Source organism: Cottoperca gobio, unplaced genomic scaffold (assembly GCF_900634415.1).
Source record: "Cottoperca gobio unplaced genomic scaffold, fCotGob3.1 fCotGob3_212arrow_ctg1, whole genome shotgun sequence".
Taxonomy (NCBI): domain Eukaryota; kingdom Metazoa; phylum Chordata; class Actinopteri; order Perciformes; family Bovichtidae; genus Cottoperca; species Cottoperca gobio.
In genome coordinates this window covers 145797-160289 of record NW_021166847.1, presented here as the reverse complement: position 1 = coordinate 160289, position 14493 = coordinate 145797, and the positions used below count along the sequence as shown (strand labels likewise).

General features: G+C 46.9%; 1 protein-coding gene across 1 annotated transcript in view; it reads right to left on the bottom strand.

The window, feature by feature from the left end:
* The window catches only part of syne1b (spectrin repeat containing, nuclear envelope 1b), a 124453-nt gene that overhangs the window by 16692 nt on the left and 93268 nt on the right, over positions 1-14493 (bottom strand). The window contains exons 111-132 of the mRNA XM_029426616.1: positions 14253-14462; positions 13665-13766; positions 13461-13580; positions 11998-12198; positions 11526-11699; positions 11139-11270; positions 10558-10754; positions 7090-7222; positions 6415-6597; positions 6146-6295; positions 5711-5887; positions 5178-5333; positions 4298-4453; positions 4050-4220; positions 2954-3087; positions 2425-2629; positions 1512-1694; positions 1092-1238; positions 866-1020; positions 323-470; positions 95-189; positions 1-15 (exon numbers count right to left, since the gene is read on the bottom strand). The exon at positions 1-15 is cut by the window's left edge and continues 220 nt beyond it. Coding sequence (XP_029282476.1) covers positions 1-15; positions 95-189; positions 323-470; positions 866-1020; positions 1092-1238; positions 1512-1694; positions 2425-2629; positions 2954-3087; positions 4050-4220; positions 4298-4453; positions 5178-5333; positions 5711-5887; positions 6146-6295; positions 6415-6597; positions 7090-7222; positions 10558-10754; positions 11139-11270; positions 11526-11699; positions 11998-12198; positions 13461-13580; positions 13665-13766; positions 14253-14462 — 3344 coding nt within the window. The remainder of the gene's footprint in view (positions 16-94; positions 190-322; positions 471-865; positions 1021-1091; positions 1239-1511; positions 1695-2424; positions 2630-2953; positions 3088-4049; positions 4221-4297; positions 4454-5177; positions 5334-5710; positions 5888-6145; positions 6296-6414; positions 6598-7089; positions 7223-10557; positions 10755-11138; positions 11271-11525; positions 11700-11997; positions 12199-13460; positions 13581-13664; positions 13767-14252; positions 14463-14493) is intronic.

Genomic DNA, 14493 nt, shown 5'->3' with positions numbered 1-14493 from the left:
AGGTTGAACTCATCTCTGCAGGGGGGGGGGAGTAATTACCACAGTGTGCTTAACAAAGACGTCCTAGATCCAGTCTTATTGATGATGAAGGTACCTGTCATCCACCTGACCCTGCTCCAACATCCTCTGCCCATCACTGATTATAGAGTGGAGGATCTGCTGCCGGCTGAACATCTCCGCCTGGAACAACTGGAAGACAACACTGTGAGGACAGACCTGCATCTTCTGAGGTGTTTCATATCAGAGCGTCCTTCACTGAAGCATCCATATATGTATATACATATACGATCAAAGAGCTTCAGTTTCAGGGAGAGCTTCTCACCTCGTGAGCTTGTTGCTGCTCCGTCAGACTCTGGTAGTTTCCAGAGATTTCCACGGCCAGATTTTGCTCCGTCTGGACCAGGAACTCCATCCATGTTTCACACTTCTCCAGGAAGGTCTGCTGCTGCAGCAGGAAGGACTGCAGTTTGCTGCAGGAAGCAAACACAAGATCAGAGGATGTTTCCTGTACATCAGTTATAACTTCTGAACACAAACCATATTCACCCACGTGTCTCCTTCAGTGGAACCTTTCTCTGGGCTCAGTTTCTAAATCCTTCAAAGCGTTTGGCTAAAAGATTGAGTTCTTAATATTCTGTGTAGTCTTTGGGTTAGTATTGTATTAGTGTTCGTATATATATGTGTTAGTATTCTGTTTGTATAGATGTCAGTATGTTTGAGGAAGACGTAAGATGGTGTAAGAGAGACTGAAGGGAAGCTGTGCACACAGTGTACAAATAACATCAAGTCATTTAAGAAACAGTTTCTGTTCCACATCTCTAAAGATGTCACGTTTGTTTTCAGAAGCGCTTGCTGCTCGTCCCACCTGAACCTCTCGGTGGTCTGTGCCGAGGCCGTGGTCCAGCTCCTGTTCAGGTTCTGCATGCGTTTGATCTCCAAGTCGTTGAGCGGGAGCCGGTAGCCGAGCTCGTTGAGACGCTCCAGCTCAGGAGCCATGCTGCTGAACTTCAGCATGAGCCTCTGTGGGGACAGAAAGGTTTCAGTCTCAGGTCCAGGAGGATCAGTGGACCCTTGAGACCGACAGAACCCACCTTCAGCTCTTCCATGCAGTCTTGTATGAGGGCGGGGTCGCTGCAGCCGCTGGGGTCGTGCCCCTTCAGAGCCTCGTACGCCTCCAGCATCCAGCGGCCCAGAGAGTCCAGCTGAGCGTTGAACGTCTCATAGTCCTGCACGCCAGTCTGGGGGGGGTGGGGAGGTAATCAGATTACTGGTACTTCTAGTCTTTTGTAGGTGAAGTTGTTTTTTTATTAATATATTTTTGAAGCATGAAAATATTTTGGTATCTTGGGAAACGATACAATAAAAACATTTGAAAGAACCTTTAGTGAAGTACCCCGTGCACACACGCAAACGTTCGTGTGAAGCAGAACGAGCAGAGACACATTATTTCTCCCACGTCTGTTATCAGCAACAATATTGTGCCCCCCCTGCTCATCAGAAGCCCCTCCTACCTGCAGGGTGGTGAGCTGCCTGCTGAGCGCCTGCTCCACCGCAGCAAGTCGCTGGCAGAGGGAGAGGTGGTCGGACTGCAGTGCGGAGGCTGCAGACGTGTCCACCTGCTGCTTCAGCTGATCGCCCAGCTGCTGCAGCACCTGCAGGGAGGCCTGCACCGGAGCCTGGGACCGCAGCACCTCCTGAGGGCGGGGGGAGCATCCCATTAGGAGAGAGGGGGGGAATTATAAAAATATCATATCAAATATTATATAAACATGTTTAATCACATGTTATATGTTATATTTAACATGTTATTAAACATGTTATATATCATATAACATGTTATAACATGTTATATGATATATAACATATAACATGTTATATAACATGTTATATATCATATAACATGTTATATGATATATAACATGTTTAATAACATGTTATATAATATATAACATGTTATAACATGTTATATGATATATAACATGTTTAATAACATGTTAAATATAACATATAACATGTTATTAAACATGTTATGTTATATAACATGTTATATAACATGTTATATGATATATAACATGTTATATGTTATATAACATGTTATATATCATATAACATGTTATAACATGTTATATAATATATAACATGTTATAACATGTTATATGATATATAACATGTTTAATAACATGTTAAATATAACATATAACATGTTATTAAACATGTTATGTTATATAACATGTTATAACATGTTATATAATATATAACATGTTATAACATGTTATATGATATATAACATGTTTAATAACATGTTAAATATAACATATAACATGTTATTAAACATGTTATGTTATATAACATGTTATATAACATGTTATATAACATGTTATATGCCATGTTATATGCCATGATGCTCGGCTGCAGCTCACTCACGCTGCACTCCTGGATCCAGTCGGACACTTCCTCGTCTGCGATGTCCTTGCTGCAGGCGAGCTTCAGCAGCCGGTCGGCCTTGTCCTCCTGCAGCTGGATGCTGCTGCAGCTCTGCTCGTGCAGCTGCTTGTAGCGCTGCCACAGCTGCAGCAGAGCTTTGCTGCTCCTCAGGCGCTCTGCGATCTCCTCCAGGAGGCCCGTCCACCTGTGTGAGGAGAACATGCAGCTCACTCAGCAGCGTGAAGGAGCAGCTCAACGTCACAAGTAAAGCAGAAGAAATGACCTCATTTCTCACATTTAGGGACAATTCTGACACTTCTCGTGTGGAACACAGAAAACAACATGAGTCTAATATTGTACAATAAAGTGTTTCTCATTATTTAGAGGTTTTAAATGGCAGCGTCCCGAAAGCATCTTTAGGACTTTTGAAAGATTCAAGACATTTTAATACCAGTTAAGGTTTTATTTGAAAGCATTTGAATTATGCCGGTAACCCTGGTGATAATATTATATCGGCTGATCAGATCACCTCGCATTGACGTCCTGCAGAGCGTTGTTCAGGGAGTCACACACTGAGGGACGACTCTCCCTCAGCAGCTGGTGGCTCACAGCACCAAACCTCCTCACACTGCTCTCCTGCTTCTCCAGCTCCTCCTGCAAGTCCTGCACACACACACACACACACACACACACACAGACACACACACAGAGACACACACAGACACACACACACACACACGCACACACACACACACACACGCACACACACACACGCACACACACACAACACACGCACCAGACACACACACAGAGACACACACAGACACACACAACACACACACAACAGACACACACACAGAGACACACACACACACACACACAGACACACACACACACAGACACACACACACACACAGAGACAGACACACACACACACACACACACACAGACACACACACACACATAGAGACACACACACACACACACACACAGAGACAGACACACACACACAGAGACAGACCCAACACACCACACACACACAGACACACACACACACACAGACACACCCACACACACACACAGACACACACACACACAGACACAGACACACACACACAACACACACAGGACACACAGACACAGACACACACACACACACACACACACACACACAGACACATAGACACACACACACACACACACACACACACACACACACAGAGACACACACAGACAGACACACACAGACACACACACACACACACACAGACACACACACACACACACACACACACACACAGACACAGACACACACACAGACACACAGACACACACACACACACAGACACACACACACACACAGACAGACACACACACACAGACAGACAGACACACACAGACACAGACACACACACACACACACACACACACACACACACAGACACACACACACATTTAGAAACATCTTATTGTATAGAACATTTTATTTATTGATTTTTTACGTTTTATTATCTTTCACTTGCAGTTTCATGCATTTACACTTTAATGACTTCTCGTGTGATGTTTCGTTTTGAAGCTCATTTCTAATAGTTTGTCTCCTGCAGTCATCTGAACTGTGACCTCACCTGCAGACTCTGCACCTGCAGCTGAACGGCCTCCAGGGAGCCGGTGAGGAGGCGGAAGCGTGACACTGAGTAGCGTCCCTCCATCAGGTATCCATTGATCTCCTCAGAAGCCCGCTTGTACAGACTCCACTGATCCAGCATCGACGTCAGGCTGATCTTCAGCTGCCCGACCTGTGAAGCACAGACGCTCAGTGAACGCACCACAGAGGAGGGGGGGGGGGGAGGATGAGGGGGCGAGGGGGACTCACCAGGTGGTCCAGGTTAGCCCAGGTGTGATTGACTCCCTGCAGCGTCTCCATGACGATAGCACAGGCCTCGTCCGTCTTGTTCTGGACGAGGGCACAGCCCTGCTCCTCCACCCTCTCCAGCTCCTTCTCCTTCTCCTTCACCAGCTCCTCCATGTCCTGCAAGGGACAAGGGTCCACATGGTCAAGTCCCTTTCCTCTCCTCCATCTCTCCTCCCTTTCCTCTCACTCCTCCCTCTCCTCCATCTCTCCTCCCTTTCCTCCCTCTCCTCCATCTTTCCTCCCTCTCCCCCCTCCCTCTCCTCTCCTCCATCTCTCCTCCCTTTCCTCTCCTCCCCCCTCCCTATCCTCTCCTCCCTCTCTCCTCCCTCTCCTCTCCTCCATCTCTCCTCCCTTTCCTCTCCCTCCTCCCTCTCCTCTTCCTCACTCTCCTCCCTTTCCTTTACTCCATCTCTCCTCCCTTTCCTCCCTCTCCTCCATCTTTCCTCCCTCTCCCCCCCCTCCCTCTCCTCTCCTCCATCTCTCCTCCCTTTCCTCTCCTCCCCCCCTCTCCCTCTCCTCTCCTCCCTCTCTCCTCCCTCTCCTCTCCTCCATCTCTCCTCTCCCTTTCCTCCCTCTCCTCCATCTCCTCCCTCTCCTCTCCCTCCTCCCTCTCCTCTTCCTCACTCTCCTCCCCTCCATCTCTCCTCCCTTTCCTCTCCTCCCCCCTCCCTCTCCTCTCCTCCCTCTCCTCTCCTCCATCTCCTCCCTCTCCTCCCCCTCCTCCTCCCCCCCTCCCCCCCTCCCTCCCTCCTCCCCCCCTTCCTCCCTCTCCTCCCCCCCTCCCTGATGGTCCAGCCGTGTGAGGGATGATCTGCAGACTGACAGGTGTCTGTAGTCCTACCTGGCAGTCTTTCAGAGCATTCTGCACAGACGTTAGATCTTCTATCCGACGTTTCCTCTTCAACCTTTCTTCCTGCGTTGCCATCCAGGACTTCAGGGCCTGAACGCTGCTCTCGTACTCCAGCCACATGTCCAGGAGGCTCTCCAGGAACTGGATCTGCAAGTGTTTATGTTTTAACGTTGACTTGTGTTGTGTTGCCTCCATCTGTTCGTTAGTTTGTGTTGTTTTGTGACTTTAGTGAATCCAAACTTACTCTCTAAAACACCAACGCCACACAATAACACTAACTAACTAACAGATGGAGGCAGCTGTAGACCTGCAGCCCCGTGTTCTGAGAGGTAAAATCAATGGAGTCTGGTGTCTTTGAAGAGAGCAGAGATAACGTCAGGGCTGTTGTCTAATATTGTTAGCTTCTGTTTTCTACTGCAGGTAATCCTAAGGAGAAGCAGCTCACACAACCTCACTTCTAACATGCAAACACAGGTAGCATCCTGAGTTATCACTTCCTTCACTGACGGCGTCAGAGGCCTCACCCTCTCGTTGATGCGGCCTTGCAGGATCTGCCAGCGTCGGTTCATGGCTCCCAGTCGCTCAGCGAAGTCGGTCTTATCGCTGCGCTTACTCTCCACGTCCTGCCCGCTGATCTGCAGCACCGACTGGTTCACGAAGTCCACAGTCAGCTGCTTACAGCTCAGATCTACTCGGAAGCCCTGAAAACAGTGGAGTCACAATTAACATGGCGACCACAGACTGCTCACATCTTCATAACGATCCGGTTCGTAAGTTAACAGCTTTAAAGTCTAAACTGTATGTTGTTTGTTTTATGTGCACTTGCTCCATAAACACATTTTGGTGTCAGAAGTGAAACAGTGAATATTATTCTGATGTGTTCAACTGAATACGTTTAATATTATTATTATATATCTCCCTCGCATCATGCGGTCACAAAGCAACACGTAATATAAGACCTTGTATTTCTGCAGGTAGTCCTGAATCACGCTCGACCCCACGGCGCTCTTCAGGTTCTCTTCGTTCTCCTCGATGACGTTCTCCATCAGGGAAATCCAGTTGCACAGCTCAGAGATGGCGTGACGGGACGCCAGCTTCTCCATCTGGATCTGAGAGGAAACGAGAGGACATTAAAGACACACACACACACACACACACACACACACACACACACACACACACACACACACACACACACACACACACACACACTCTGTGTTTCTGATACCTGGTGCAGCTTCTCCTGCACCACCGGGATGCGTGTGAGCAGCTCCGTCCACTGACTGTCGGTGCGTGCGAGGTCGGAGCGCAGCACCACCGTGTCCACTTTCTTCAGGCGCAGCAGCTGGTTGCCCTCGGTGACCACGGAGCTCTTCAGGCTCGACTTTCCTTCGACTTCCTTCGAAAACTCCTGAAACAGACGCAGACGGGATGTCACTACATCCATAACATCCAGGACACTTTAACAACGTACAGTAGTAATCATCGTTGAGATGATGCCATGACTTCACAGTGAAGCTCTTACACAGAGCACGTGCTGCTCGTGTGCAGCTGTGATGCGCCGTACACGAGCAGCACGCATCACATGTGCACATCTAAGAGAAAACATTTAGAATATTCTGAGACTAATGTAGTAAATTAATGAGAGAAAACTAGAAACTACAAACCTAAATATTCTCTGAGATTATAAAATAAAGTTTGTCCTCATGAACGTGTGAGACTCCTTCAATCTTTATTTATTACCTCAGCAGCTGTTCAAAGAACCACGTCGTGGTGTTGTGTTATAAATAAACTACTACGCTATATATTTAACTGAACAAAGACAGATTTACAATACAGGTGAATATGAATGTGTATTAAAGTAGCACCGCTGAAGGTACAAACCAACACGACGTGTCCTCACCAGGAAAGCAGCGAGGTGGTCTCTGACGGTCTCCAGCTCCTGGGGGACCAACACGGCCTGCGTGTTCCAGAAGTCCAGACGCTCCAGAGCCGACAGCAGCCAATCAGCGAGCTCCACCCTCTCCCTCTGGTACCTGCAGGAGTCACACACAGCAGCTCAACATCTCCATCCAACATCTGATCATCTCATCATCTCTGTCCAACACCTCACATCTCATCATCTCCATCCAACACCTCACATCTCATCATCTCTATCCAACACCTCACATCTCATCATCTCCATCCAACACCTCACATCTGATCATCTCCATCCAACACCTCACATCTCATCATCTCCATCCAACACCTCACATCTGATCATCTCTGTCCAACACCTCACATCTGATCATCTCTGTCCAACACCTCACATCTCATCATCTCCATCCAACACCTCACATCTGATCATCTCTATCCAACACCTCACATCTGATCATCTCTATCCAACACCTCACATCTCATCATCTCTATCCAACACCTCACATCTCATCATCTCTATCCAACACCTCACATCTGATCATCTCCATCCAACACCTCACATCTGATCATCTCTGTCCAACACCTCACATCTGATCATCTCTGTCCAACACCTCACATCTCATCATCTCTATCCAACACCTCACATCTGATCATCTCCATCCAACACCTCACATCTCATCATCTCCATCCAACACCTCACATCTCATCATCTCCATCCAACACCTCACATCTCATCATCTCCATCCAACACCTCACATCTCATCATCTCTATCCAACACCTCACATCTGATCATCTCCATCCAACACCTCACATCTCATCATCTCTATCCAACACCTCACATCTGATCATCTCCATCCAACACCTCACATCTGATCATCTCCATCCAACACCTCACATCTCATCATCTCCATCCAACACCTCACATCTCATCATCTCCATCCAACACCTCACATCTCATCATCTCCATCCAACACCTCACATCTCATCATCTCCATCCAACACCTCACATCTCATCATCTCCATCCAACACCTCACATCTCATCATCTCTATCCAACACCTCACATCTGATCATCTCCATCCAACACCTCACATCTGATCATCTCTGTCCAACACCTCACATCTCATCATCTCTATCCAACACCTCACATCTGATCATCTCCATCCAACACCTCACATCTCATCATCTCTATCCAACACCTCACATCTGATCATCTCTGTCCAACACCTCACATCTGATCATCTCTGTCCAACACCTCACATCTCATCATCTCTATCCAACACCTCACATCTGATCATCTCCATCCAACACCTCACATCTCATCATCTCCATCCAACACCTCACATCTGATCATCTCTGTCCAACACCTCACATCTCATCATCTCCATCCAACACCTCACATCTGATCATCTCTGTCCAACACCTCACATCTCATCATCTCCATCCAACACCTCACATCTGATCATCTCCATCCAACACCTCACATCTCATCATCTCTATCCACACCTCACATCTGATCATCTCCATCCAACACCTCACATCTCATCATCTCTATCCAACACCTCACATCTCATCATCTCTATCCAACACCTCACATCTCATCATCTCTATCCAACACCTCACATCTCATCATCTCTATCCAACACCTCACATCTCATCATCTCCATCCAACACCTCACATCTGATCATCTCCGTCCAACACCTCACATCTCATCATCTCCAGTCCAACACCTCACATCTGATCATCTCTGTCCAACACCTCACATCTCATCATCTCTGTCCAACACCTCACATCTGATCATCTCCATCCAACACCTCACATCTCATCATCTCTATCCAACACCTCACATCTCATCATCTCTGTCCAACACCTCACATCTGATCATCTCTGTCCAACACCTCACATCTCATCATCTCTATCCAACACCTCACATCTCATCATCTCCATCCAACACCTCACATCTGATCATCTCCATCCAACACCTCACATCTCATCATCTCCATCCAACACCTCACATCTGATCATCTCTGTCCAACACCTCACATCTCATCATCTCTGTCCAACACCTCACATCTGATCATCTCTGTCCAACACCTCACATCTCATCATCTCCATCCAACACCTCACATCTGATCATCTCTATCCAACACCTCACATCTCATCATCTCTATCCAACACCTCACATCTGATCATCTCCATCCAACACCTCACATCTGATCATCTCTGTCCAACACCTCACATCTGATCATCTCTGTCCAACACCTCACATCTCATCATCTCTATCCAACACCTCACATCTGATCATCTCCATCCAACACCTCACATCTCATCATCTCCATCCAACACCTCACATCTGATCATCTCTATCCAACACCTCACATCTGATCATCTCCATCCAACACCTCACATCTCATCATCTCCATCCAACACCTCACATCTCATCATCTCCATCCAACACCTCACATCTCATCATCTCTATCCAACACCTCACATCTGATCATCTCCATCCAACACCTCACATCTGATCATCTCTGTCCAACACCTCACATCTCATCATCTCTATCCAACACCTCACATCTCATCATCTCCATCCAACACCTCACATCTCATCATCTCCATCCAACACCTCACATCTGATCATCTCTATCCAACACCTCACATCTGATCATCTCTGTCCAACACCTCACATCTGATCATCTCTGTCCAACACCTCACATCTCATCATCTCTGTCCAACACCTCACATCTCATCATCTCTATCCAACACCTCACATCTGATCATCTCCATCCAACACCTCACATCTGATCATCTCTGTCCAACACCTCACATCTCATCATCTCTATCCAACACCTCACATCTGATCATCTCCATCCAACACCTCACATCTCATCATCTCCATCCAACACCTCACATCTGATCATCTCTATCCAACACCTCACATCTGATCATCTCTGTCCAACACCTCACATCTGATCATCTCTGTCCAACACCTCACATCTCATCATCTCTATCCAACACCTCACATCTGATCATCTCTGTCCAACACCTCACATCTCATCATCTCTATCCAACACCTCACATCTCATCATCTCTATCCAACACCTCACATCTGATCATCTCCATCCAACACCTCACATCTGATCATCTCTATCCAACACCTCACATCTGATCATCTCTGTCCAACACCTCACATCTGAACATTTGAAGCCCAGAAATCTGATCTGAATCATTTTCTGTGTTTAGGACTTTTTATTTCTTTATTTTCAATTAAACTGTTGAATAGTTTCTTTACTTTTAACAATTTACCAAAAATAATTTGATCAGTTGTCTGATCCTGGAAAACCTTCTTCAATACAAGGTCTCACACACACACAGACACGCACGCACGCACGCACGCACGCACGCACACACGCACACACACACACACACACACACACACACACACACACACACCTGCTCCAGTGTTTGAGGATGGCCTCCAGGCGCTGCAGCTCTGTGGACACTCTGCTGGTGTTGTTGAGCCAGTGTTCCCCGAGCAGCGTGAGCTGGTTGTCCAGCGCGGGGCAGCACACGGACAGCAGCAGGTGTTTGCCCTCCTCCAGAACCTGCTGCAGCTTGTGCTGGTACTCCGTCAGCCGGCCCTTCAGCCCCTGCACACACAACCACATCTTACACCACCTGTGACACCCAGAGTAAAACTAAAGCGTGCAGAGAAGCCCAGAGAGGAAACACACGAGAGCTGAGCAACACTAACCTGAAGGATCTGGTTCGTACTCACCAACATTTGCAATTAAGTAAAAGTAATAAAAACACAACAACGTGCACCTCTCGTGTTCTGCTTCTAGACGGCAGAACATTTCAAAACGGTTTTTTTAACACGACCTGCAGCGCTGACACCACCGTGAAGGTTGATGGCGAGAAACCTTTGCTATCGTTTGTAATCAGTTCACAGCTGCTGTCCACGCAGAGATCACTTATGTTTTAGTGTCATGAGGTTTAATCAGAACACTTCCTGCTTCATTATCACTTTGTACCTGATACAGTGAGATCCTGTCCCCCAGCCGCTCCTCCGTCTCCTCCACCAGACCCACTGCAGGAATGTTTTCTTCCACAGCCTCCAGCTGCCGGCTCAGACTCTGGTAGTCCTGCAGCAGGCGGCACCAAGTCTGACGACACAAGAGAAGACTGAGTGAGGGAGAACTCGGGCTCTTAAATCATGTTTACATAAAATATATTTAAAACTCATCTTTCGTTTGATGCTTAAAGTCAAGAAAAGTATTTATTAAAAAAAGAAATAAGCTTTAGCTTTACGTCCCAATTCATAAATATATATCGTTTATTATTTAATAATTTTCTCTTTTACATTAAATTCAAGACTTTTTTAATCCCACTCCCTGCTCTTTCATAAGTGTGAGTCGCACCTCCAGGATGCACTCCAGCTCCACCCCCCTGCTGTGCGCCTGCTTCAGGACGCTCTGAGCCGCGGCCAGCGTCTCCTGCAGCGCCTGGCTCTCTGCGGGGAGCATCAGGACGCTGATCTTCCTGAAGTACGTCTCCGTCAGGATCATGTGAGACTCCAGACCCTGGAAGAACTCCTGAAAACACGACATCATCGTTAGTGTGATGGACTTTAATAACTGAGCGTTCAATGTTCCACACTCATGAATATAAATATTCTTTAACCCTTAAAGTGCCTCACTTTATATTCTATATATATATATATATATATATATATATATTATATATATATATTATAATTATAATTATATTATTATTATAATTATATATTATATAATGATTATTATTTAATGTTTGTTTACAGGAAGTTTCTTCGGTTGTTTTATGAACAAAAACTCAAATGAACTAACAGGTGAATGTTTCTCTGGACCTGACCTTGTGTTTGTCCAGGTGGTTCTGGACTTCCTCCACAGAGCCGGCGATGATCCTCTGATCGGCAGCCATCTTGTCTTTCGCGGTGTCCACCAGGTCGGTGAGGTCCTGCAGAGCACGCTCGTACTGCTCCTTCAGAGCCATGCTGTGGTTCAGCCCGCTGCGCCGGGAGCCTACCGTCATCACCAGCTCCTCGTAGGAGTCCTGAGAACACACGGAGCACAGCGTGAAACCTGAGCAGCTCTGACTGCAGCTTCAGAGAGTTCTAATCTGCAGCTTCAGAGAGTTCTCACCTGCAGCTTCAGAGAGTTCTAATCTGCAGCTTCAGAGAGTTCTAATCTGCAGCTTCAGAGAGTTCTCACCTGCAGCTTCAGAGAGTTCTCACCTGCAGCTTCAGAGAGTTCTCACCTGCAGCTTCAGAGAGTTCTAATCTGCAGCTTCAGAGAGTTCTAATCTGCAGCTTCAGAGAGTTCTAATCTGCAGCTTCAGAGAGTTCTCACCTGCAGCTTCAGAGAGTTCTAATCTGCAGCTTCAGAGAGTTCTCACCTGCAGCTTCAGAGAGTTCTCACCTGCAGCTTCAGAGAGTTCTCACCTGCAGCTTCAGAGAGTTCTCACCTGCAGCTTCAGAGAGTTCTAATCTGCAGCTTCAGAGAGTTCTAATCTGCAGCTTCAGAGAGTTCTCACCTGCAGCTTCAGAGAGTTCTAATCTGCAGCTTCAGAGAGTTCTAATCTGCAGCTTCAGAGAGTTCTAATCTGCAGCTTCAGAGAGTTCTAATCTGCAGCTTCAGAGAGTTCTCACCTGCAGCTTCAGAGAGTTCTCACCTGCAGCTTCAGAGAGTTCTCACCTGCAGCTTCAGAGAGTTCTCACCTGCAGCTTCAGAGAGTTCTCACCTGCAGCTTCAGAGAGTTCTAATCTGCAGCTTCAGAGAGTTCTAATCTGCAGCTTCAGAGAGTTCTCACCTGCAGCTTCAGAGAGTTCTAATCTGCAGCTTCAGAGAGTTCTAATCTGCAGCTTCAGAGAGTTCTAATCTGCAGCTTCAGAGAGTTCTAATCTGCAGCTTCAGAGAGTTCTAATCTGCAGCTTCAGAGAGTTCTAATCTGCAGTTTCAGAGAGTTCTCACCTGCAGCTTCAGAGAGTTCTCACCTGCAGCTTCAGAGAGTTCTCACCTGCAGCTTCAGAGAGTTCTAATCTGCAGCTTCAGAGAGTTCTAATCTGCAGCTTCAGAGAGTTCTCACCTGCAGCTTCAGAGAGTTCTAATCTGCAGCTTCAGAGAGTTCTAATCTGCAGCTTCAGAGAGTTCTCACCTGCAGCTTCAGAGAGTTCTAATCTGCAGCTTCAGAGAGTTCTAATCTGCAGCTTCAGAGAGTTCTAATCTGCAGCTTCAGAGAGTTCTAATCTGCAGCTTCAGAGAGTTCTAATCTGCAGCTTCAGAGAGTTCTCACCTGCAGCTTCAGAGAGTTCTCACCTGCAGCTTCACTAGTTTATTGGTGGAGATCTGATCCGCCTGCAGAGCTGCTCCTCTGCTCTTCAGCTCCGTCATCCTCTGTTCAAAGTCCTTCAGGCTCTCCTCTGCACTGTCAATAACCTGCAGAAGAGACATCACCCCATCATGTCTTCTGTGTGTGTGTGTGTGTGTGTGTGTGTGTGTGTGTGTGTGTGTTGTGTGTACCTCCAGTTGTTTGGAGGCTGGTCTGTCCATGGCTCCAGCTAACGCCTGCAGGATCTGACACTTTGTCTCAATTAAAGCAGTTTGAAGAAGCTGCAGCTCAGTCTGTTACACGAGAGACACATCATATTATATAACATTCATAATAAAGGAAGTTAGTTATAGATAGTTATAATACTAAACATATGAAACAACTAGGATTAATGCTGCATTCATGTGGCGTTGGAATAATCAGAACTCCCCTCCGGACGTGTGAGATAATGTTTGTACACGCTCTGCAGAGTTTGTAACGTGACACCAGGACAACATGCTGCAGTGACATTGATTCCTTTAGAAGCATACATTTATTTTAACAATATAAAGAGGAAACATCACGCTCTGAATAATAAAACACTTCTGCTCTGTAACGTCCATGTTTCCACATTAACACTTAAAGCTCATTAACACCCTGAAGAACGACCGTCAGAGGAGCACCTGAACGCACCATAAATTCAATAACGTGTTGAATAGAAAGAAACATGTTCTGAACTCTCTGTCGTTTGGTTTCATAGTGAACATCCATCAAAGGTATCAGATGAAGGTGAAGCCGACCTGGTAGGCTGTGAGCTCCTGTGCTCGAGTCCTCATGTGCTCACAGCGTTGGCCCAGAGCACAACCCAGAGCTCCTAACCGCTCCTTCAGACAGGACAGGTTGTCCTCCAGCAGCGAGCGCTCCTCCTGTCTCAGCGCTGAAGAGCCGGCCAGCAGAGCCTGGCTGAGCTTCACCTCCTCCGTCACGTGCTGCACATCGTGCTCTAAGGTCTGCAGGACAGATCAGACTTCAGACACATCC